General features: G+C 42.8%; 9 protein-coding genes across 9 annotated transcripts; 2 read left to right on the top strand and 7 right to left on the bottom strand.

The window, feature by feature from the left end:
- Positions 1-2082: 2082 nt before the first annotated feature.
- Positions 2083-3135, bottom strand: EAE98_000153 (uncharacterized protein; the record flags this gene model as incomplete). Its single annotated transcript, XM_038947771.1, has 2 exons — positions 2083-2848; positions 2903-3135. The coding sequence occupies 2 exons, from the start codon at positions 3133-3135 to the stop codon at positions 2083-2085; spliced, it is 999 nt and encodes a 332-aa protein (XP_038815448.1).
- A 2191-nt stretch (positions 3136-5326) lies between these two features.
- Positions 5327-7244, top strand: EAE98_000152 (uncharacterized protein; the record flags this gene model as incomplete). The annotated part of the gene is made up of 4 exons (XM_038947770.1): positions 5327-5530; positions 5585-5875; positions 5930-6174; positions 6224-7244. The coding sequence occupies 4 exons, from the start codon at positions 5327-5329 to the stop codon at positions 7242-7244; spliced, it is 1761 nt and encodes a 586-aa protein (XP_038815447.1).
- An 821-nt stretch (positions 7245-8065) lies between these two features.
- On the top strand, positions 8066-8965 carry EAE98_000151 (uncharacterized protein; the record flags this gene model as incomplete). The annotated part of the gene is made up of 1 exon (XM_038947769.1): positions 8066-8965. The coding sequence occupies one exon, from the start codon at positions 8066-8068 to the stop codon at positions 8963-8965; it is 900 nt and encodes a 299-aa protein (XP_038815446.1).
- Positions 8966-10746: 1781 nt separating this feature from the next.
- Positions 10747-13524, bottom strand: EAE98_000150 (uncharacterized protein; the record flags this gene model as incomplete). The annotated part of the gene is made up of 1 exon (XM_038947768.1): positions 10747-13524. The coding sequence occupies one exon, from the start codon at positions 13522-13524 to the stop codon at positions 10747-10749; it is 2778 nt and encodes a 925-aa protein (XP_038815445.1).
- Positions 13525-14170: 646 nt separating this feature from the next.
- EAE98_000149 (uncharacterized protein) lies at positions 14171-15590 on the bottom strand (the record flags this gene model as incomplete). Its single annotated transcript, XM_038947767.1, has 1 exon — positions 14171-15590. The coding sequence occupies one exon, from the start codon at positions 15588-15590 to the stop codon at positions 14193-14195; it is 1398 nt and encodes a 465-aa protein (XP_038815444.1). The 3' UTR covers positions 14171-14192.
- A 512-nt stretch (positions 15591-16102) lies between these two features.
- EAE98_000148 (uncharacterized protein) lies at positions 16103-17810 on the bottom strand. The gene is made up of 6 exons (XM_038947766.1): positions 17372-17810; positions 17090-17325; positions 16928-17039; positions 16717-16878; positions 16536-16658; positions 16103-16478 (listed from the first exon to the last, which is right to left on the bottom strand). Exons 1-6 carry the CDS (start codon positions 17700-17702, stop codon positions 16168-16170), a joined length of 1275 nt encoding a protein of 424 aa, XP_038815443.1. The 5' UTR covers positions 17703-17810; the 3' UTR covers positions 16103-16167.
- Positions 17811-19119: 1309 nt separating this feature from the next.
- Positions 19120-20193, bottom strand: EAE98_000147 (uncharacterized protein; the record flags this gene model as incomplete). The annotated part of the gene is made up of 1 exon (XM_038947765.1): positions 19120-20193. One exon carries the CDS (start codon positions 20191-20193, stop codon positions 19120-19122), a length of 1074 nt encoding a protein of 357 aa, XP_038815442.1.
- A 631-nt stretch (positions 20194-20824) lies between these two features.
- EAE98_000146 (uncharacterized protein) lies at positions 20825-21517 on the bottom strand (the record flags this gene model as incomplete). The annotated part of the gene is made up of 1 exon (XM_038947764.1): positions 20825-21517. The coding sequence occupies one exon, from the start codon at positions 21515-21517 to the stop codon at positions 20825-20827; it is 693 nt and encodes a 230-aa protein (XP_038815441.1).
- A 1781-nt stretch (positions 21518-23298) lies between these two features.
- EAE98_000145 (uncharacterized protein) lies at positions 23299-24628 on the bottom strand (the record flags this gene model as incomplete). The annotated part of the gene is made up of 3 exons (XM_038947763.1): positions 23299-23870; positions 23922-24349; positions 24420-24628. 3 exons carry the CDS (start codon positions 24626-24628, stop codon positions 23299-23301), a joined length of 1209 nt encoding a protein of 402 aa, XP_038815440.1.
- Between the last annotated feature and the right edge of the window lie 431 nt (positions 24629-25059).

The raw sequence follows: 25059 nt of genomic DNA, 5'->3' as shown, positions 1-25059 counted from the left end.
TACGAATTGTGACGCCGCGGATCACTTATTGACCTGAGTCAGTAGCCACGCTGTATGGAGACGGGGAGACCAGTAAAAAATTAGAAGATGATAATTGATACTATCACTACTTCTCCCAAATCAATATGACAGAATACATCTCTATATCGAAACAGTAGAAAGTAATAGAAACAGAACTAAATCCCAACAGATAAGTTTAAATTCCATTGACCGAATGTAAATACCAAAAGTCATCAAATACAACCCATACTTACATGGAACAATTGCGGTGAAACTCGAAAGCGGTGGATAATTCTCCCCGCGATAGGCGACGGGAGAACGCGTGAACATAAGGAATGTTCTTTCAGTTGCTTCTTTTAGTTAACGACTTCATTTTTCTCTCCAGACCATGTCTACCTAGTCATCATTATGCGGAATCACAGTGTATAGATGCCAGGTTTGTCCGATGATACCTCCATAGAGCAGCTTAGAGAATGAGCGTATGTCTATCATGAAGATTCACTGAATCAAGAGATATGGAGTAGTCTAGATCTCACCTTGTGCCTTTTCTGTCGCGTGTACTTTGATTTGATAAGATATGCAATTTTTTGAAAGGATATTGTCTCGAGCTACTATGCCCAGTCATGCAGGTTCGAAAATGTTGATGTTGATTGTTCGATGTAGGGGCTGGTTCAAATGGCATTGTTGAGGAATGCCCTTCAAAATGATTGACTCAAGGGAGAGATAAAGATACTAAATTATCTCAAATTACTCGAAAAACCATAAAGCAACCGGCAATCACCACTCTGCTAGTATTTGTTAGAAGGAAATAGGGAGACATCTTTGCTGGTCTCGTAATGATAAAGCGCCCACGAACCCCCTGAAATCGCCACCAAAACATAATATACTTGCTTGAACGTGGACTGTGAATTGTGGACACGACATACATCGACCTAAACTTTTCTGAGAGACGGTGATACATCTTCATGACGTACAAGCGGTTTCAGATGGTATCGACCTTTTGAGAAGCATTAGTCGTAGGGGGTTGAGAATAAGCTCTAAGCTTGTGGTATGAAATGATATGCAAATTTGAGTAATGTGATACACAGTTTGCGGATTGTAAGCAAACTTTACAAGAGATGGAAAATTGGTAAGCAGAGGGTACATTGCGGAACTTAAAATTACTCTGTATAGTTTTGGAATAGACATCAAAGAAAATAGAGTTATGTCAACCTCGAACTCAAGCATTCAAGTCATCTCGAACACCTATCCAAGTATTAGCAAGTCACCAAAATTATATCATACATTCATGCATCCGAGTCTACATTTTCAACCCATGAATGATGTGCAATACACATCATGTTATCCATTTCACTCCCAATTTCATATCGTCGTCGCATGCGACTGCATCTTGAATCTCGCATGCCTCTCTTTATCATACTGTTCTTTGAACTTCCCTATTGCTTCATGGTATTTTTCACTTAATTCCATGCTCTCGGTGCTAACTGGCTTTAATATCGTATACCTACTCTCTACAGGATTCTCTCCCTAGATTATGGGTGAATGAATATATGATCTTCTTTTCTCAGTGCTCCTCCATTAACCTTTCAGCGTTTCATGGGTCTCAAATGTTCTCCCATCACTCGAGGTAGAAGAACTATGAGATGTATGAACTATAGTACAAACTCGTTGAACAGCAGTATTGTTTACTAACAACAAGGGGATATAAACAAGTACTAAATCGACTGAGATGAAGTCATAACACTCGCTCTGTTTAATTGTTTGGATCGTTTAATCTAGAGAAAGACTTCTTTCTACCATGTTACTTAACACACTGCTTTCGCCAAGATCAAGCTAATCCATCGCACCTTTTTTTTGGGGGGGGGGGGTTTCCTGGATGAAAATTGGAAGGTTCTCATTTTAAATTTCACAAGTTCTAATAAATTACTACATCACATCAGCGTAACTAATTGGTTTTTTATGTTTTGTTATTATTCGTTTTGTTCACGATTCCAGTAGAATCTATAAAATATTTTTTTTGGGTGGGCGCCAGCGCTCTTGAGGTTATAGTAAAGAAATGAGAAATAATCACTAACTCACCTTTCAGCCTTGAAACTTCTTCATCAAGTTTTGTACCTTGGTACTGATTTTTCTGCCGATCTTTTTGGGAGCAGGAGCAGGAACAGGAGTAGGAGCGGGAGCGGTAGCTGGAGGATCTTCGCCCGCTAATTCAAAAACCAACATTGGACACCCGAACTGGGGCATGGATAACCAAGCATGAATTTTTACAACTCGTTTCGCACCTAAGCTCTTTACATGATCAGTAAGCATTCTAGCGACTGGTCTTGCGTTGGTAGTTCCCATCAACATCGCAAACTCAGCACTCGCTGTGGAGATGTCGTTGCATGAGAAAGTAACCCCATTGAATTCGTTCTCCTCGATTGAAAGTCCTTTGATTTCGAGTGCATCACAAATCGTTGTATAGGTTCCGTTATTGGAGATCGGGGCAATGATGACATACTTGAGTTTTTGCATCTGTAAAGGGTGCAGAATTTCTACATCCCCCCCAGTCGGGGCAACATACGTATAGCATGTATCGCGCCACGTTTGAAATAAGAGCTCGCTATTCCAGAGACGGGGCGTATACACATCTGGAATGTCAAAATCTGCATCTGCCCACTGGTTCGTAGTGAAAATAGTCCCAAATTTCGGAGATGCATAGATTTCAGCTACATTGTTAGTACGAAGATCTTGATACTTTTCCCTATTCGCCGGATTCCCAACTTCTTTGGAAGAGAGACTGTATCTAGACCAGTAATCACCTTCATGCTCAATTCCAAGCTCCGTGAAAGCCGTTGTCATGCCATATCTAGAAAAAAACTCAGAGATTCCCAGATCGTGACCTCCGTCGACGTTCACATACCGGATGTTCCAGTCGGGATATGCAACATCTTGGTGAGGAGTATTATTGATAGCGACTCTGTTAGCTTCAAGAACGGCGTGACCGCGTTCGAGATATTCTATGGGTGTGAAAAGTTCTGTCTCTCCAGTAGTGTAATTGTCGGGATCTTCATATGGATCGTATCTCCGTCTAAGTCGTTCGGGATCATTCAAAACTTTTGCGAGATTCGCGTCGTAATCGAAGGCTGTGGACATATTTGCAGAAAGTTATGCTTGCCTTTGATTGAGTCTTGTAATTTTCTTGACAAAGAAGTATTTTAGATTTCTCTTTGTGGAATGTAAGGAACTCGTGAGTAGATGAAGAATATGATACTAATTGACAAAGGAATTTCAGGTGGCTTTATATAGCCAAGATTGTACCGTTGTTCAATCCATATTTGGGGATCGTTTTGTAGTTGTAACAAAGGCATTGCACCTGCATTATGGGAGACGACAAAGAAGGTTTGTATTCTTGAAGATGTGTGCATAGCATAGTGTAGAAAATGAGAGTAGAAGTGGTTGGGAACAGTCAGAAATCTCGTAAAATCCAACCGTCTGGGGAAGCAGAATCAATGGAAACTTCCAACCATCTGACAATAATTGAACATCTGAGGTTATGAGAAATTCCACCCCATGTGAGGTTTCCAATTGGAGTTGATACGGTGGATGCAAGTAGCTTGTTTCGAAGTCTCGTTCGAATGTTATATGATTGAGGGAGTGATGGAGCGCACCATTTTTGGCGAGGAAGAGCTTCATGTCGAGATGATTGAACAAGAAGGAGTATTTGTCGATCAATAGAAAGTAAAATTGGGTACTGGCAGCATCCGCCACTATTCACATCCACCATTCAACTATCATGCCATGCTTTTTGTAGAGTTTGGTGCCTGGCTAGAAGGGCATCTGACATCTCCTATTTTTGAGCTTACCCTGTGAGATTGTGTAGAAGTTTCTAGGCAAATCGAGATCAGAGACATTTTCGTCAATTCAAGCCTTTCGTCAGATTCTTGTGTTTCCGTTTGACACGTGTGGCCGAGGAAACTCAAGAATTTTCTTTTCCAGTGGGAGGCGTCGATAAGATACCGGAAAGTCGATAAGTTAGATAAGATTGTACACTTTACCTGGTATATTGAATTATTTCGTGCCTGTGAAACTCATTAGTCTGTTGGTGGCTGTCGGGCCAGAACTCCAAGGTTGGGTTAGCGTACTCAAGGCGTTTTTAGTTCTGATCTCCGCTGAATCTTCGAGCACGTTGTTATTTCCCCAACTTTCATTGGATATCCACAACTTCAGCCAAGAACATGTCAATTATTGCCAACAACTTCTGTTGAATCTTCGCATTACAAGCAAAAAAGCTTCACTGGAACAAGATCTTTAGCCACTCAATATTGGCTAAATGAAAGGCACGTACCTGTTATCTTTGAGCCATGTCGCGTGCAATATTGCAGTAAGGGGATGTTGATGTACAGGAAAGGTTTGTTTCGTGCCACGAGGATAGCAATACTCCCCGCTGGTGCCCTATTATACGAAGCTATAGACTGCAGCTTGCAGACTGCAGACCCCAGGAAAGCAATATGTTATGGAGGGTTTCTAATTCTGGTTGATTCATCGCTCCACGTGTTTGCACTTTCCAAATTTGGAGCCCTTGGGATGTGAATTTGAAATGATTTTGGAGAGCATATCATCTTAAAGCAGGCAGGCATCAAAGTCTGAACTTTTGGAAACGATACTCGACCAATGAATTCAGCACATTCAGAAGCTGCGTGGTACATCTGGGGAAGTTGATTGGTTTCAACGAATGAACGGGCTTGGCGTCAACATAAGGTTGCAAATGGATCCTGCACTAAATTCGGACATCACCTAAAGGGTCCCGGGTCTCTTTGACTTCCCCGTCTGCCCGTCTAGAATCGCCAAAAGGTCATCGACCATTTACAGCCTTCAGAGGCTGAACTCTATTGCTTGAATAGATCGTCAACGGCGCCAAAAATCTCAAAAGTCAGACATCTACATGCTACATAATGGCAAAATCTGAAGCCACAAAGTTGGTTCTGCGCTTCGCTCGGGGTCGCCAGCCCAATAACCCCAATTGAGTAGCCTGGATATTTATTCACTGCTGAAAATACAATCTTGGCGACCCGGGAACTGGGACTTTTACTAGAATCAGTCAATGTCATTTTGGGATGCCCAGACTTTGGACTCGGAGCTCCTTGCCTAATAGAATCCACCATGGATTTCATGTTAAAATTCAATTTTCGGAAGTAAGCAACAATTGGAATCCCACCTTGCAAGAAGGAATATAAGGATACCTCGTTTCCTTTTTGCCAAAGTCTTTCTTTCCTCAGTCAAGCACTCGCACCAAACCCTCACCTCAAACTTCGTTGCAAAGGTACTATTCCTTCAATTCGTCGCAATGGTTGCCCCTGCCCCTGCCATACATACCACCGTAGGCGGAAATTCTGCCTTCCACAACTTCAACAATGACTTCGCCCATATTACAGACGCCAATGAGCGAAGACGTCTTGCTCTTGCCGAGATCGATAGAGCTCCATTCGGATGGTATCACGTCCGTGCCTGTGTTGTCGCAGGCATTGGTTTCTTTACCGATTCCTACGATGTAAGTACATGTAATCACTACACTGGAGAAAGACATCGCTGATGATTGTCACAGATCTTTGCCATCAATTTGGTCACCTCTATGTTGGGTATAGCATTTTTCCAGAACAGTGTCTCAAAGGGTTCGATTCCAACAACCAGTGATACTGCTATCAAGGTTGCCACTTCCGGTGGAACTGTTATTGGTCAACTTGGTTTCGGATGGCTTGCAGATGTTGTCGGTCGTAAGAAGATGTATGGTCTTGAGTTGATGATTATCATCTTTGCTACTCTCGCTCAAGCTCTTTCTTCTCCGTCCCACGCTGTATCTATTGTCGGTCTATTCATCTTCTGGCGTGTATTGATGGTAAGCTAGCACCTGTTTTAATTTTCTTTGCTTTCACATACTTACATATTCTAGGGTATCGGTATTGGTGGAGACTATCCTTTGTCAAGTGTTATCACTTCCGAATTCGCAACCACTAAATGGAGAGGAGCTATGATGAACGCGGTATTCGCCATGCAAGGTATTGGACAATTTACTGCTGCCATCATTGCTTTGATTGTCACCGTAGGTTTCAAAGAGTCCCTTTTGACTGGATCAAAGGCCTCAACTTGCACTGGCGTTTGTCAACTTGCCGTTGACAAGATGTGGCGTGTTATCATGTAAGTTTATCTGCTCTTTTTGGTATAATACAATGCTAATGGATACTAGCGGTTTCGGTGCCGTCCCAGGTTGCATTGCTCTCTACTATCGTTTGACCATTCCCGAAACACCTCGATACACCTTTGATGTTGCCCGTGATGTTGAACAAGCTACCGAGGATGTACAAGCCTACAAGCATGGAAAGAGCCATGGTGAACCAGATGAGATCACTCGCGCTACCACCAACAATCAAGCTGCTCAAGAACTCGAGATCCCCAAGGCCAGCTGGTCAGACTTTATCGCCCATTACAAACAATGGAGATTCGGCAAGGTCCTCCTCGGTACAGCAGGTTCATGGTTTTTTCTTGATGTCGCCTACTATGGTCTCGGTCTCAACAACTCCGTCATTCTCTCCGCTATTGGCTGGTCTGGTGGTCATAACATGTATGAAGTTTTCTACAAAACTGCCGTTGGTAACCTTATTCTCGTCTGTGCCGGTGCTATTCCTGGATACTGGGTCTCTGTCGCTACAATCGATACTCTCGGCCGCAAGCCGATCCAATTTATGGGCTTCACCATTCTTACCATTCTCTTCATCATCATCGGGTTCGCTTATAACAAACTTTCCGGTCATGCCCTTCTAGCCCTTTACGTCATCGCCCAATTCTTCTTCAACTTCGGTCCTAACTCTACCACTTTCATCGTACCAGGTGAATGTTTCCCTACACGCTACAGATCTACATCTCACGGTATCTCTGCTGCTTCCGGAAAGATAGGAGCTATTATTGCACAAGTTGTTTTCGGACCACTCCGAACAAAAGGTGCTGCTCCAGGCGCTACTGGCGCTGCAGCCAGCCCATGGTTAAATCATGTTATGCAAATTTTTGCATTGTTCATGTTATTGGGATTGTTTACCACTTTCCTCATTCCCGAGACCAAGAGAAAGACTCTCGAAGAGTTGGCTGGTGAAGTTCCAGGAACTCCTAATTATGACCCTGCTTTGGCTAGATACACTGCTGGAGCCCAAAAGAGTGGTCACTCGAGTCATGAGGGCATTGCGCATGAGACTCAACCTGAAAAGATTGTTTAAGTTTGTTTGGATATGGACTAGGGATATAATGCGATGTGATACCTGGTGTTTTTGATTGGTTGTTTAGTTTCAGGGGTTTACATAGATAATATAAAAAGCATGATGGGTTGTTCTTCTAGTATTGTCTTCATATGCACAAAATTGTCAGAAATAGTGAGTGAGCTTTGATGCAAAATTCTAACTTGATATGGTATGCTAATTAGGTAGTTTGTGTAGCCTTCCCGCATGGCTTCACTAATAATATCAACTGGTGCCTTTCATACTCTGCAACTCTTGATAAAACGTACCAGGTGAACCCAAACTTTACTTTGGCTTCTTGCTGGCATGCAAAAATCGTCGGCATGTCATTCACGCCCTTAAGCTTCTTTTAAAATCACGTGCTCTGCAGCACCGACTACCCCGCCTTGATTCTGATCAACTTCAAAGGCTATCTATCGTCCATCTTGACGTTATACTGACATTCATAAATTTCATTGGAATAGATTAGAAATCAGAACGCGTAAAGCGTACAATATTAGCTTTATCCAAATCCGGACTCGGAGTCGAGCATCTTACAAGCGGAGATATATGAGTCAGAATTGATATCTCAGGTGGGAACAGTCATAACGTGCTTCTACATCCAGCTCACTATAAGTACCTGGAATCTTGCGATTCAAGGTCTGGTCATACAATCACTTTATTGCTTTCTGTTGAAACTCCTCATCTTGCTGAAATTTTTTCTGACTTTTACAAAGTCTCGGATCGGAGCATACCCACGTTGCATTTGATTCAGCCCAATCTTTATAGTCTCTATCCCGAAGCAAAAACCTCATCACTTCGAGATGCATATTCCATTCACCAACCTCGATGTCTTCACTCAAACCCGTTATCTGGGTAACGCTCTTGCCGTCATCCGTCCCCAGTCACCCAGCACCCTTTCACAAACCCAAAAATTGCAAATCGCCAAAGAATTCAATCTTTCCGAAGTCGTTTTTCTCCATCTCCCCGAATCGAAAGATTCAAATCCAAAGGAACTCGTAGTCGATATTTTCACGACTTCTGCCGAGATTCCTTTTGCTGGTCATCCTACTATTGGAACCACATTCTTCGTACTCAATTATTTGGGACTGAAGAGTGTAGAGGCTTTAATCACCAAGGCTGGGAGAATCCCAATCACGCTTGATGGGGATGGAAAAGTGGCCAGGGCGGAAATACCGCATAATGTGCATCTACATGAGAAAACATATCCGTTTAGAGACTTTGATACAGGAGAAGAAACGCAATCTCCTATTGTCTCGATCGTCAACGGAATGACGTTCGTGCTCGTGAATCTTCCTTCCCTGGAACATCTAGCACGAGCGGTGGAAACCAAAAATCTAAACCCCAGTTCGTATAATACGGAAAACTTAGATGATGGGTGGAGAAATGGTTTGTGTTCGACTATGTATTACGTGCATGTTGGGGATGAGCAGGGGAGGAAAAGATATCGAACGAGAATGTTTGAATCGGAAGAAGATTCGGGGACGGGAAGTGCTAGTTGTGCGTTGGCTTGTTATTTGACGAGGAACGAGGAGGTGAAGGGAGCGAAGGAAATGAAATTTAAGTTTGAGCAGGGAGTGGAGATGGGGAGGAGGAATGAAATTTTTGTAGATGTGAAGACGAAGGAGGATGGGCAGGAGATCGAAAAGGTGGTATTGAGTGGAGAGGCGGTTAAGGTTATGGAGGGGACCTTGGAGGTTTAAGGGGAGGATTGCATGTTTTTACCTAGGTCTGAGGATATGGGGGATAGATATTGATATTCAACTTGCTCATCGCCTCATCCTCGCAAACCACCCCACTTTGACGATTTGATTGGCCTGATTTTGTTTTTGAGAGTTTTGTTGCACATCTTATTCCGAAAGTGAGATTATCTCAAACACTCAAGCGATTAACAATATGTACTAGTTACTTTATTAGCTTTGCTATCAGTGGTTGTCATTGGCTACTTCTGAAGAGTGAATAAAATATACTTTTCAAACACTTCCCGCTCCACTTTTCCAGGCGAGCAAGAACATTGGATTAACTCTCTCATGAAGTATAAATGCCTCTCAACACTCTATTAAATCATTGAATCCCAAAAGTGATGCGATATTCTGTCCATGCATTTGATCGAGGCTTTTGCCAACACCGATTCAATCACAGCTACACAGAACTTCACGTGAGCATGAATTTTGATTCGCTCGCATACAAATACGAGTTATCTTCCATTGTCAAATATCTCACTTATTAGAGTTATCGATCCTTCTTCATAGTCTATCAATATCACTAATCACTAATCACCGCATGATTAAACATAAGAATAAGATTTTCGACAACGAAACCAGGAAGTATGATTCAATAACATACCTAGGAACCTATACAAGCATGATACTACCAGGCATATCCACAATTTACTCGCCCAGAAGAAGAAAGTAACCTACCTACCTATAGGTATCCCCCAAACACCGACAACCTTGCATTCGCTCCATACTGGATCACGCGGCGTATTGGTTCTTGAATATACCATACGCATGGGGGATTTTATACTCCTGAAATTGCAGAAAGTCTCAAGAGGGGTAAGATAAGATTACTAGGTATTCACTGTAGTTCCAATCCATATCAAGAGTGCATGTAGAAACTCTGCATAAGGTTGATCACGATACCCCCATTGAATCAATCGAATAAGGTACCTTAGGTACCTATCTATATAAATACCGCCCTCATCCCCCTCTCCATCCTCTCCACAAACAACCAGAGATCAATAGCGATGATCAACCATGGCGAGTGCGTGCCTGTCCAAAATTTGAAGAGGAAAAACGCGGTCACCTAGCTGGATAATTCGGTCTACAGTTTTACGGTATGAATCGTCAGTTCTAACTTCTGAGTAACAAAACGAAGAGATTGTGAATTTTTTGATAACGGAAATGTATTTTGATTGTCGATTGTCGACCATCTGTCGTATTGTCATCTGTCAAATTTCATTACCAAGATGAGGAATTATATTCCGGAGATCTATATCCCAGTTTTTATTACACCTGTAATCTCATCAACCACGAATGGTATCTCCGGGTTGTGGTGCTTTTTTCGCTGTACCTTTCTACCTTTCTACCTTTCTACCCCATGTATTTGAATTTTATCGGTCGTCGAGTGTTCATGATGGTAATTTGCTTGTTGAAGCTCACTATTATATGGATAGCTCTTTGTTTCTTGTCTGAGGCTAGGAGAAATTTTCGGGCGTGGAATTGAGAGATTATAATTTTCCAGATGCATTTAGATACGGAGATCGAGACGGACAATAGATATTTTTTTTATTGTCGTAGCCTGGATTGCCGATAGTGGACTTGTTTCATCGTCGAATAACATTTTCGTGCTAGCAACATCTGATATCTATCACTTGATCATTTTGCTATTCACGATAGTTTGTTTTTGTAGTAAAAACTCAACTTGCATGAACATTGAGTACAGGTAACTGCCATTCAAAACTTTAAATAACCAAAACCGCAATTTATACCATTTTACTTCCCCTCCTCTTGATTTTACCCCTCTCCCGGTCGTTAGCATCGCCCAACTCTTCATTTCCTACATCACCTTCAGCTACTCCACCTCCCTCGACCTTCTCCTCAGTCTTCCTCTTATTCCCAGCTGAACTCTTCCTCCTTCCTAAAAGTACTTTTAGAGGCTGCACCTTATACACCGGCTGCTTATTCCTCGTCTCTCTCGTACTCCTCCTCGTTGGGGTTGCCCCCTCACTTCCAGCTTCCGACAACTCCTCAGCTTGAACTTTCTTTTTCTTAGCCTTACCCTTCTTCTCCTTTGGATCAATATACTCATGATCGTCCTTCATCAAAATATCCGGACTCTCCAAAGGACTTTCGAGCGGTGTGATCGGAGGACTTTCAAGCTCTTCATCATCTGGCACTTTGGTTTTAGGTTTCAGTGCTCCGGGCGCAGCTTTTCTGCCTTTCCCTGTTAGGTTCCCCTCCCCCACCACCGCATCCAACAGCCCCTCCCTCTCCAACCTCCGGATCTCGCCTTCAACTCGCCTCTGCAACCTCTCTTCCGCAATCCTCAATTTCTCCTCGATCCTCTCCTTTTCCGTAACCTCCTCCTTCGCATTATTCTCAAGAGTATTAATTTTCCTCTCAAATTCCTCCTTCATATCCTTGTGTGCACGATCTGCAAATCCGAGCTTAAGTTTAAGTTCTTCTACTTCTTCAAGCGTGTTATAGAGATCCGTCTTTGCAATTTTGAGCTCCTCGGATGCAGATTCTTCTTCCTCTGAGAGAGTATGACTTGAGGTTGAGAGAGTGCGATGTGAGGATGTGCTTTCAGGGCCTTCGGGGGGCGCAGTAACAGCTATACCTGGACCTGAGCCGCTACCGACCGCGTCCCTCTCAGTGAGTTGGCTTCGCAACCTTGCGACTTCATTTTCTAATTGGGCGATGACACCATGCGCTCCATTTAATCTTCCCTGTAATGTCTCTGCTTCCTCGACCAAACCAGCTGCATGCTTATCCGCGCCCGCGACTTCCTTATCAAACTTCTGCTTCCAGACATCCTCGTGCTCATCCGAAAGTGCCTTTCCTCTCTCGTACAGCTGTACAAAATGATTCCCCCTTTCGTATGCCATTTCGAGATCCCTTTGCAATTTTTTAATTTCATCATTTTCCTCCCAAGCTTTCTTCCCTTTTTCGTATAAGCCTTTGAAAAGATTTTTCTGCTCATATGAGTTCTTGAGACTCCTGTTCAATTGTTCTATCTCATCTTCAAATTGACCCGTTATTCCGTCTATCTCCTGCTCCTTATCCGCGATTTTCTTGTTGGCTGCTTCAAGTTCCTGTTCGAGTGCCAGCTTAGTGGCATTCAGAAATTGAGTATGACCAACTGCTTCATCTCTATCCGCCTCGCCTCTTTCGAGCTCTTCGATTCGGGCTCTAGCTTCTTTGATCTCGGCGTTGAGCTGATATTCTTTAAGAGTACGTGGATGCTCCGAGTGGGAAGGTAATTGGGTAGCAAATGCAATGAGTTGACGAATCCATTCTGCGCCTGCTAATTGTTGTCCTTCTCCAGCCAACCGATACAATACAGATATCTCAGGAGGTACATTTAAAACAAAATCATTTACTTCATTTGCCCATTCTCTCCAAGTGCTTTCTTCAACTAATGAAGCGACTGGTCGATGACAAACCAAGTCAATCAATTCTTTGACCCAAGTTACACCTGGGAATTGTTGACTTGAACTCTCTGCCCCCGGGTTTACATCTGGTAGTGCACCCCCGGGTCGATACAAATTTGCTGCAGCTAGACGAAAGAGACCTTCTACTGCTTGGGGCTTGGCTTGAATGTGATTCCATAGCCTCTCCGACCATTGTCTCCAGACAGCATCTCCGAGGATCTCCGATCCTGATGAGCGTACCGATTCATTGTCGCCTACATCAGACATTTCTACATCAGACGATTTCTGAGCCTCTGAAGCAGCCAACATATCCTCCAGGGTCCGTATTGTTAGCGATAATTCCGCAGCGCGACCCTCCAACATCCTTCGGTCTTCTTCCCACGCAATCTTCTCTTCTTGTAGTCGTAAAACTTCTCGCTTTGACGCCTCAACGCGGTAAGAATCCTCTATTTCCTTTACTCCCCGTAGTCGCTCAATCTCCTTGTTGGCTTCCTGCAAAGCAACCGAACTATCTTGTAGATTTGTCAACTCTTCATTTTGCTTCCTTAGTTTTTCAACATCGTCCATTGAAGCATTCCAATTAAGTTTTAGCTCTTCCGCCCATGCTCCCAGCCTACGTGCCTCGTGATCAAATTCATCCCTCTCTTTCTTTGCATGCGCTAATTGTCTGATAAGTTCCACAACATCGGGAGGTTGAGGATCATTCGCCAATTCGAGCGCAACATGCGCACTTTCCAGTCGGTCTCTGTATCCATTTTGTCCAAATGTTTTTTGATACAGCTCATCGTACTGATGCTGTAGCTCAGTCTTTTCTCGCTGCGCTCTCTGGATTTCATAAGACTGCGTAGCTTCGACTTCAACGATGGCGCCTTCGAGAGATATCACCCGCTCAAGATATTTATTTTTTTGCGTAACAAATACCTCAGCCAAATTTGTGCCATTCACATCGAAGCGAGGCAGCACTTGTTCCTCAAGCTCACTAACATATTGTCTTAGGTCATCCCTCTCTTGAACAACTATCTTATAGGATTCTCGGACTTGTTCATCATCATGATCTGATTGTTCGGAATGTCTTCTTTCAAATCTTGTGGCGTTTTCTGGCTCCATGATTCCCGCATCGCAATTGTATAAATGTTGAAAAGAAATCAAATACCTCGAAGCTGTAGATTTTACTATTGGAGAACAAAGAGGTGTTTGGGTTTGAAAATAGACACTAGCCGCCAATTGTTGCCGTCCTACTGCACCCGAACAAAGAGGAAAGGAAACACAAAGTTACCACTTTTGCACGTTTTTGGCATAGGGTCATTGTACTGATGCATAGTGGCATCCAAATGAGAGAAATAGTCACCTAGCCACAGCAGTTCTGGGAGAAGAATGTCCATCGTGGATGTATCAGCACGATAGAACTATGGACTAGTTCAATATTCTTATTCATATGGGTGATACCTTTTTCTTGTGCTGGGACAATTTTCTGCTGGTCATCATCTATACCTTAAACCTATACCTTTTCAATCTTTTATGAGATATAAATTTTTGAAAAGAAATCCCGAATCCAAGATCACAATCCCATATCTCTGTCTAGCTTTAAATCAGGATTTTACATTGCCATGAATGTCCAAGATTCAGCGTAAATCATGGTCTCGATTAACCCGAGCGTTTTTGAAATCCTATTGAATGCTAGCGCTAGGCGAGTAACGTTAATTTCGATAGAATTCAAGACAAATGCATCTCATCGCGGGGATATCAATTCATTACTTCAATGTTAGAACAAGATTTCATTCCAGTGGTCTTCTGCTAGGCGCCGTCTTGTAAAACTTACTTGACTTGCTGGCCTTGAAGAATATGGTATCAATGTGTGACATCAAGCGATTCCACAAGATTTTGATTTCTGTGTGCTCATTGGCGTCGTGAGATAATTGATCCGACCCTACACCCATCAAGGGAAATTCCGGAGATTGAGTGACGGTTGTGCGAACTTTGCTATAACTGAAAATCGTATGAACCAAAACACACCGCGTGATCATACCTAGGTCAATCCCATCTGGATGTGCTATGTTGATTGAATCCACAACTTCTCGTGCTTGAGTTCGACTGAGACCTCGAGCGAGTACGGCTCTCGCTTCCCAAAGAGCGTCAGGGGCAAAGTTGTAATGTGGAAGATCGTCCTCTAATACCCGACGGAAAGTTTGACGGATGGTTGAGATTTCGGGAATATCCTCTATTTGCCAGTAAACTTCCCAGTAGCGCCCCAAGCGTGTCATGGCAGGCTTTACTCGTCCCACGTTAAAAGGAGGCCTCCAAAATTGTAGAAATCGCATGAAGACTTGGTATTGCCTCCAATTTTGCACTGGCAGGCCCTTTATAACTGCAACGTTCGCCCGACCATTGTTCATGATTGGAGTGTACTGAGAGTATTTAGCCACCGTTCTGTCCAACTCTTTCGTGACTTTTTCGTCTAGATGTAGACAAATGGTGATGGTTTGATCGATTCTGCGTGGCATCTCCATATCTTGACTGGCCGTCGGACTGGTATTGGCTGTCTCGTGTCCTTGGTAGCCGTTGGCCTTTTCGGCAGCCGGCTTCTGGGGTTCCCCGAGAAAATCTTTATTGCGTGGCAGACTGTTTGCGAAAACCTGGACTTGTTCCTCGCCTATGGCGTCAACTTCGGGCACAATCTGTGTGGAGATGGGATTGGGTTTTGTTTCCAATGTAGTGATCAGTTGCGTCGCGGCATTGTAGGGTGAAGGTTCTTTAAATGCCGTATATCCATCACCCTCAAGTCGATTTAAGAACTTTGTGAACATTCCGAGGTGTGCGTCAGATTCCTGCTGTATGCCCCCGCTAGTATCCTCCATCCTCTTCTCAGTTACTATATCGGGACTCGAATCCTTGACTACTCGGTAGATTCCCATGTTCGTTTCAGTTTCCGCAGTATTCTGAGGATGCGACGCATGAGCGGAATCAAAGTTGTTCAGACTCTGAGTATTATTCTCGACTCTAGTTGGCTCAGCTCTTATTGGCGATTCACTGCTGGACATTGCTTTGCAGGTCTGTGAGAACTTCCTGGTAATGCCTCGACGTAAGGAAATTGACACATTGTTAGGACGAAAGTGTCTGGCAGTCAGGGTAGATGGCACCACACATCTCGGCATATGAGCTTTGCGTAGCCACATGTTCAACAAGTAAGAAGGGAGAAATCCACCCGAGTTCTTTGCCGCAGATTCGAGAATGAGTCCAAGGACTTTATGTGAGCTTAATAGGTAGATCAACGCTTTCACCTGATGATCTGATACTACAAAAGAAAAGATTGACTATACAAATGTTAAGATATGAACATATTGACAGAAGTTTGTTGAATATATCGTACACCCTACGATATCTTCAAAATGCGTTGAACTTGTAATTATTTGGGTCTGCACTGGATCTGAAAGCCAATTGATTATTTTTGCAACGAACTCTCAGCCACAGATACGTCAGATGACAACAACCAATGAGATCAATTGTACTATCAGCAGCCACAAAGAATTATCATACCTCAGGCATCCATAAAGGTACCATTGCACCGAGACCGTGGTATGCACTTTTTCAGACGATTCAATTAAAACGGATTCACAGTAAAGCATAAAATTACTCAAAAATATTCTTGATTCTTATTCACGCCGCCTTTACCATGCTTTTTTCCTCATTTAAGGACAATGAAATTCTTCCCTGTTGTTCAGATCGCAATTGGAAGTTTTGACTGGTGGACTTTCATGTCATATTGATCAACAAAGATCTTACTCCAGCATATGCCTCGATGACACTGGGTGTGATTTGGGTAGCGGGCAGAACGAAACCATAAGTACCAGTGTCTCTCAGTTCAGTGGTGAAAGAGAAATCAGCACCAACGGTTGCATCATGATAATCTACGCTGTTTCCAGTGGCTGCATAAATTGTGGAACAGATAGGACCATATGTGAAGACTGTTCCATAAACTGCTTTCACGGCAGCAACATAGCCTGCTGCAAGAGATTGATGCTTGGCATTGTTCTCTGGTAATGCAGTGCAAGAGTATCCGTAGGCTGTGAATATTGAGTCAGAAAATTTGTACAATGTTCTTTGAGGTTGATTCGACTTACGAGACATCATGAGTTGAGAGTACGAGTGGAAATCAATGAAGAGTTTTAAACCTTGTGCTGCCTTGATCTTGTTGGAGTATGCAGCAAGTGCTTTAGTTTCTTGGGCATCAGCTGCAGCAACTCCTATATTGTATTTAGCACATTTTTGTCAGATAACCTGGGGCCAATTGACAGTACATACCCCTATAATCTTCAGCGCAAGGGTCCGTGGAAGCTCCACCAGCAGTTGACCACTTGTACTCCCAATTTCGATTGATATCCCTACCATAACAAGTTGAAGAGGATGGCGGTGTCTGACGATTCTTACGCCACAATCGATTTGTACTTTGTGTGTATAAGAAGCCTAAGGTCGAAATTAGTTATGCCGGAATAAGGAAGTCCATCCAACTTACCATCAGGATTTACAACTGGGAAAATATAGTAGTCATATTTGTCAACAAATCCTTTGATCTCCGTGCTGCTGGCATAATTCGAGAGCAGGTTGTATGCCATGTATTCAACAGTCTATAAATGTTAGTGCTGCCACATTGTTGAAACTTTGACTGTTGACTTACCAAAGTTGTGATCCACTCTCTAGCATGCACAGTACCGTGGAAAAGCACGGCTGGCTTAACTCCCTTGCCGGAACTACCATAAATATGAATACCAGTGATAGGATTGCCTTGAATGGAAGTTCCAGCAGTCACAATCTCAGCGTTTGATGGATGTGCAGTGACAAGATCCTTAAGGAATTGTATGTGGTCCGCATAGGCATGGTATGCTGTGAACCACGTAGCATTTGGTGCAAGGGCTATTATCTGTTAATTATAGCTCTAGGTTCCAGAAATGACACTTACCAGCCTCTATGGAATATGTATCAGCGTGCTCCTCTTCCGCAATAGATTCTCCAAGGTTGTTGTGCATGACCTGTTTTGAGAAATCTTCAGTAATTCTCAAGAAGTTGTCGACCTGCTCGGGTGGTACAACCACATCAGCTGTTCCTAATTTGGCAGATTTTTTCCATGTTTGAAGGTTTAACGAAGAGACGATGTCATCGATTTTCTCGATGTTGTTTTTTTGAGCTTTGAGACGGAAAACTTTGTAGCCATCATAGTTGACCTTTTCTGCAATAGCTACACCTGCAGCAGCCGCTGCAGTAGCAAGAGTGAATATTTGGGAAAGCTTCATCTTTGCAGAAGTTGATGAATAAAATTAGCTAGGTACTAGGAGAGGGAGAATGTTGTTTGATATAGAACTCTGTACGGCCAACTTGCGGTTACCAACGGAAACTTTTTTGGAGGAGTTCCTGAACAAGAAGCTCATAACTTCATCAATACAACTCATCAAAGTTACACATATTGAAGATACACATTAAACAAATCATAAGATCAGACTGAAGAAAAATCTGTAGTGACCGGCCTCGGTAGATCCAAATAGGAAGCTGCGATACTTTGCCGAGCATGTTATCTCTCGTGCCAAGGGGGCCAAGACGTTTAAAATAAGGTTAAATTGACATTGCCTTCCGCACTGTGCGGGGAATCTGCATCTAGATTCAAATTCACCATTTTGTTCTAGAATTCCATTATCGAACTTTTGAAGATATTTATGACTTCGCATTGTAGCTTGGCTGACTGAAATACAGGTGAAGTTCGGCCAGTGCAGGGGTGTTGAGGCGCCCACGAAGGTCGTGTTGAAGTATGTGAGATTTGCCTGAATTGATTACGCTATGAAATTGCGTTATTATTGGTTTACAACACTGATATCTTAGCTTCTAAGCACACAATGCTTTCTTCAATAGCGCTGATAGCGCTGCATGCAACGCATCCGCCTTCCAAATCAAGCATCTTCTAAGCACTGCTTTTACATACCAGATTGCTCGATTTCCAAAAGCATTGCAGCCATTTTTACGACTGAATTAAGGCAAAGAATCAACGAGGAAGGTGATAGCATTTAGAAACTTTAATTCTTGATATCCAATATCTGGCCCATCTCTTGGACTAACATAACTGTACCTGGTTCCATGTCCATCTATTTTCCAATACCACATTCCAACATACCCAGTCACGTCAAAGCTAGTGTATAGCTGTGAGCTGAATATCCCATGAAGAAAAGCTCTATAACTTTAATTCTCAAGACGCGAATCACATCTTGTGGGGCAGTATAATTTCAATTGTACGCACAGCTCAAGCATCGAAGGTATAATTTTCGGATGACGACAAATTTGGCGGCAGTGCTCTCGACAACCACAGACTATCATCAATGTTTATCAGACAAGAAATTTCTGCCTGATATACTGTCTATGAACAAGTCTGCGTCATCTACGAGGGTTGTCACAAGGTCTGTCTTTGTTTGGCCATTCGATGATTAGTCCAATGCTATCACGTCAAGCTTCATGCTTATGTGCTCAAATGCAAAGTACCTTGAATTGATATGACACCGCAAAGATCCACATGAGATAAGCCCAGAATTTTTGCAAGATGGGATTTATGTGAATGTTTGCACTGATAGCTAATCCACAAAATGATCAGATTTGCCCCTATCCAAAGTACGTGGACTGTGATGAAGAGGTGAGAGGACCGTTAGGTAATATTTTGACCCTAAGAATCTAACTACTCATGTCTCCATCTTTCACCTCACTAGGCCACTCCCTGAATGCCGCCTCCATCGATAACGCTATATGTCTCGACGCCGTAGCCCTAGGCTTTGGCGTGTTTGGAGGTAATACGAATACATACCTCACCATGAATTTGTCGGCATCGGCCTGTAAATGAGTAACAATTGTAGGAACTGGCGGGTCGGCCACTTCCAGACCTAGTAATATGCCGTAGTCATATAATGGATGACGAACAGCTTTGAGTGCGTCGCGAGCCCCCTGTTTGAAAGCATATCGCCATGATACGCCCGGTTTTCCAGCAGTCCAGATTTTTTCGGTCTGGAAACCGTTTTGAAGGATGGAGTGAAGTGTATTGATTGCAGTGCCGTGCCATCGTACCGACGTCTGCCCGTTGTTTTGAATAACAGCTGCGTTAAACCGATCTCGGATTCGTGCTGGTGGATTGAGGACGGCAAATTGCCATATATCGTCTGAAAAGCCAGAGACTTTCAAAAAGTCAGGTGGAGGAAAGTAGTTTTGCCCAAAATTCATCTGCATCCACTTGACCAATCGAAAAACTGGTTCAGGATGATTTTCCTGAAGATATGATACCAGAGCTTCAGAGGTTAACGTCTTGGATTCGGGGAGGCCTCGAAGAAAAGGCTGTAATATCTGAACATCAGAGATAGAATAATCGGAGAGTTTGAGAAGCCGACGTTGATGATCGATTTGATGATAAAATGACATGAGGAGCAGATAGAGCCCACGATGGTTGACCTCGCAGACTTTGGCCATGGCCTTGCCCCATTTTATGGCAAGCTCTGATTCTTCCCCATGATCTGACATATCCGAATCTTCTGTCCTAATTTTGTCTGCTAGATCGAAGGGAATGGCGAGGGTTCGCAAACGATTGCGGATTGTACCGGTGTTTTCGTGTTTTACATGAGGAGGATTTGAATTTTCGAAGTGTTCGTTTCTACACATGATGGTCTCTTTGGGACTCCTAGCGGCTGACTTAAGGAAGCGATGAAATGTATGGGAAGCATACAGGTCGAGACAATGGTAACCAGGATGTGCAGCGGGCATTGCGAAGTATGATTATTGGAGAGAGTGCAATGATTTATAACGGAGAACCATGCTGTCTTAGGATATTGGCAGGTAGGAACATCTGACTGAAACCACTCGTACCTAGCCATCCATCTATCCATCGACCAAAAGGGCTGCCTGGGAAAAGAAAGGAGATTTTCTAGAATCTTCCCACATTCGATGGTTATCCAAGTTCGAAGTCTCTTGTTGAAGTTATCGTCGTCTTTGACGTTCCCGCATAGAAAATACGCCATACAAAAGCACTCGAGCTGATAGAACTTGTAAGAATGTGACTACATACTCTTAATCTGCTACAATTCAAAACAATAGTCGTTGTTGAAAGAATTAGAATTTTCCTCGACAATCCAGAACGAACCTTTTGGGCAATCAACTGTCGAAATGAAAGATGAGATCAAGAACAAGCTAGACTGATACATTGTTATTTACCCCCAAAAGAAGAATGCCGAATACGCCATCATCTCGGGCTATATGAAGTTCGAATGTTCCACGGTGCCACTCGGGATCGATCCTTACAGAAGGTAGATTGCACCCCAGCATTGGGGGCCCAAGTCTCCTGTTGAGAAGCCAAATCGAAAACTACTCCGAGTGGATTCCTGTGATGAAAAACCACCTAAGGTTTCAATGTTACCCATTTTTTCACATCAGGTCTGTCGAAACACATCCTAATATCTGGTAATATCCACTCGGTATGTCGACGCGCAAAATCGTCCAGTCTCAAATTCAAACCTGGAATTTCGTAATCGTCTATGAAATCTTCATATACTCTAAAGGTCAATTTTCTTAATCCAGTAAATTGCATGACATCTTCCCAACAAAAATCGCTCGAATCCCAGAAATGTGGCTGCGCCCTGCACTCCAGATTTCGGACCTTTTCTACATCATTTATACCCTCCAAACGACCCCCAACCAACATGAAAAGGCAGTTGGAACCCGCCCGAATCAGATTCAAGTTGTCTCTTTCAAAATCAACGTATGCTGTTCCTGCTCTGCGGTAAGAGCCAAAAGCTAACTCATATCTTGTCAATCCGACCTCTCGTGCCTCGCTATTGACATGAAGTATTGTCGGGATAGCGCTTGTATCATCACCACCATCGATTAAGCTAGCGCTGTCAACAAACCAACCCCGGAATGAAAATCGCCCTAAAATGCCTCGATGATTTCTGGATTTGATGTGTAGATCCCGAGGACCGGGTATGCAATGATGCCAAATTTTGAGACGGAGTTCCGTTGGAAGCTCCGAAAAACGAGAGAACGTAGTGAGCTGTGCCGGAGACGGACCTGACGGCTGCGATATGCGTTCCATTGCAAATAGCTTTTATAGTTTAGCAGAGCACAAGGGAAGAAACTGGAGGCAATCTGGATAATGTTGATATCGAGATGCGTCGTTTATGGAACAATCGTTCACCTGGCGCAAGGGCGGCACCACGAAGTTAATGAGGACGAATATGACAAAATCTTCAATTGAAGGAAATTAAATTCTGAGCAAGGAGCATTGATAACATGGAGAAATCAGACAGGCCAGAGAATTTTATTTATATTCAAAATTGTTAGATGACGCGTGGTAATCTTGGCTAGGCACCTAGCTTTAGGTATACCGTATTCTTTTGGAAAATTCGAACGAGGCTAACAATTTAAGTTTATTGTGGGTTAGGGTTGTAATATCTGTTGAAATTGTTTGATTCGTTTTCTTATTAGATTATTTATCAAATATTTTAAAATTCTATTCAATATTTCTATTTTGAGGTGTTTTACTTTATTTAAAATCAAGTCAATTGGCTTTAAAGTTAAATATCTTTATTAGCTCTATTCGAATTTTCCAAAAGAATACGATATAATAATAAGCAGTTCGTTCCTTCACCGTTGCTCTCCAATGATATTATTAAAGCGGCAGCACAGTGGAGATGGTATTCTTGAACGATGTAGTGGGGGAATGCGGGGTCGCATCTGGGAATACAAGTGCCACCTCCCAATATGTTAATTCATTGATCTCCAAAATTTCAGTAGCCCATCCATCTTGATTCAGTCATAGAAATCTATGAGTATCATGATTTTAACTGAACCCTGTTTTGTATTGTCTAAGGCTACCTAACGACTTACAGAAGAGCAAATGGCTTTGCAGCCATAATGTTATTCTACGGATTGTCACTCAGGTATTGATCAAATGAATACCGTATTCTTTTGGAAAATTTAAGGAATGCTAGGAAGGGTTATTACTTTTAGAGCTAATTGGGTTTCTTTTAAATGGAGTAAAACACTTCAAATTAGAACAATTCGACTAAAATTCAAGGCATTTGATAAATAATCTATCAAATGAACGAATCAACTCTTTTTGGTGGTTGCTACAACTCCCGAGGTCTAACCTACAAAAAGTTTAAACTCTGAATCCTTCCTAGTGTTCCTTGAATTTTCCAAAAGAATACGGTAGATGGGAGAAACATCATTATCTCTTGACCCCGATATGATAAACAAGACTCCCAAAAAACCTACAAGAGTATCTCAAACTTATAATCTTCAACCCCTTCATCAGTTCGCTTACGCACAATTTGTAAAAAATTCTTCACCATTTGACCCACACCACCCAGTTGCGGATTATGTACCCACATTGCAAACGCTCTTTCATGAAGTTCTCTCAGAGCAAAAGATGAAGTAAAAAGGCTATTCATCTGTACAGGTAATGATGAATAGTACAAAAGGAATTGGCAGCAAAGCCAAAAAGTAATGACCAGACTGGGGCACGATCCCAGGACCTTGTCCGTATTTAACAGGTGTTAAGTGTTAAGGACACGTGATAACCAACTACACCATCCGGCCGTTTGTGATATTTGTTGAGAATGCAATTTAATTTAAGAATATATTCAAGTGCAGAGGGGCTATGTGGACAAAATGTTAGCAAGGAGGAAAGCGGGGTCGAATTCCGACATGGGTAACGGATTAACTAGCACCATTCTCATAATTGGACCTCACAGACAAGGTGCTACTGAGTGTTGGAAAGATCCGATATGTCAAAATGTCATGAGAAATAATATTACTAGAAATTATATTCTACAATCATACGTGATTGTACAAATCTCCATTCCATTCGGCTTAAGCTTCACCAGGCCAGATGTCATCCGCAATACTTCTAACCAAAAGTAACTTGTTTTTCATATCTTCCCACCCTAATGAATTGCCCTCCTCGTGACTAGCAAACCCACATTGAGGGCTTACTCCCAATCTCTTTAATGCTTCTTCTCTCGTTTGGCCTGCTCCTTTTGCTACGATATCGGCAGCTTCCATGACTCTGGCCTTCATCTTCTCTTTATCTTCGAGTTCTGGAAACTTTGAGGTGATGACTCCAAGAGTAACGTTCTTGTGAGATGGGAGGTAGAGCAGTGGCTCAAAGCCTCCGGCCCGTGGTGTATCATATTCGAGGTAGTATGTTGCTACATTCAGGTTCTGAAAGAGCTTAGTAGCAATACGATCATAACCTCCTTCGGAAAAGTGACGTGATCCCATAAAGTTACCCCTGCAAATGTGTAGACCAAAATGCATCTTTGAGGCATGTTTCTCGATGCTGTCGTTATAACACTTAATATAGGCATCAAGCAACTCTTCAGCAGTTTTAGTATTAGATTTGTCTTCCTCCCAACCCTTCAACATTTTCTCGGAACAGAAATCTTTCAAATAGTTAGCTCTTGCTTGTGTTTGCGTCGCGTCGGAATACCTACATGCGAAATTTGGGTCATCAAACTGCACATTTCTGAGTCCAGCTTTGTACAAGATATCCAACTCTGCACTGACAGCTTTCGAGATATCTGAAAAATATTCCTCATCGTTTGCATATACTTCTTTGGGGAAAGCCTTTCCATCCTTATATCTGAGATGATACCACGGTGGGGCGATCATTGTCAGTTTGATGTCACCCCATCTCTCTTCAGGTACAAGAGTTTTCAAATATTCGAATTGACCAATAAGCGTCGACTTTCCAGTGTGCTTTATTTTGCCGGTGCAGAGGCAAGATTGACCTGGCTTGTGACCTTTCTCGATAAATCCAGCGATATCAGGAACATATGGACGGAAAATATCCATAGAAGGGTTGCGAATTTCGGTCATACCGTCGAGCTCCTCGAAAAACGTTCCCCAGAATACAGCGCGTCTGCCATCCGATTTAAGTAAGCATATGTGCCACAGTTGACCATTTAATGAAATTATGCGAGACGACGAACCGATATTCCCCATCACTAACGGCCCTAAATCCGCACTCCTTTTGCAGCTCTACTACCTGCTTGATAGAATCATTCTCAATTTGTGTAAGTTCTTCCTGACTTAGATTATTCTTCTCGAAAGCACCACGTTTCGTGAGAAGCTCTGTTGGGCGGAGAAGAGAACCTAAATGTTCGGCACGAAAAGGGGGATTATGATGAATGTTCGCCATTTTGATGTGTCTTACAATGAAGAGGCAAATATTCAAGAAGCAGAAGAAGTTTGGGTACCTAACCTTCAATAGTGGAAAGAGCAATACATATACTTCACACCCCCCGCCCGACTCCGCACCAGCCGCTATCACATCCGCAATACCTACATGAGTGCTACATCGGCAGATGATATATATGATCCTATTGGGAACGGAGGCAGTGGTATACGATATATGTACCACATCATAACCGAAAACTTCCCTCAAAAATTGAGGTTTCTGAATACCAAGACGCTTGGTGCTTGCGAGGTTGTTGATAAACGATTTACGTTGTCCGATAGCCTCAAGCTTTCATTGGATTGAGGCAATACTGCGGAGATAACAACGGATAAACGTTTGCCGATAAAAAGCTAAGCTCTATCTATTATCCTGCGCGTATTCGTGATACAAAC

The sequence above is a fragment of the Botrytis deweyae genome, assembly GCF_014898535.1.
Source record: "Botrytis deweyae strain B1 chromosome Unknown BDEW_001, whole genome shotgun sequence".
In the NCBI taxonomy this organism is placed as follows: Eukaryota; Fungi; Ascomycota; class Leotiomycetes; order Helotiales; family Sclerotiniaceae; genus Botrytis; species Botrytis deweyae.
The sequence above is the reverse complement of the archived record's forward strand: the minus strand, read 5'-3'. Positions and strand labels throughout refer to the sequence as shown.

Excerpts from the sequence above, each read along its gene's own strand:
- EAE98_000148 (XM_038947766.1), bottom strand. The coding sequence starts at position 17,702 with ATGAAGCTTTCCCAAATATTCACTCTTGCTACTGCAGCGGCTGCTGCA. Across the intron at positions 17,040-17,089 it reads GAGAGTGGATCACAACTTTG|ACTGTTGAATACATGGCATA; the intron begins GTAAGTCAACAG and ends TAACATTTATAG. Across the intron at positions 16,879-16,927 it reads CCCAGTTGTAAATCCTGATG|GCTTCTTATACACACAAAGT; the intron begins GTAAGTTGGATG and ends TTTCGACCTTAG.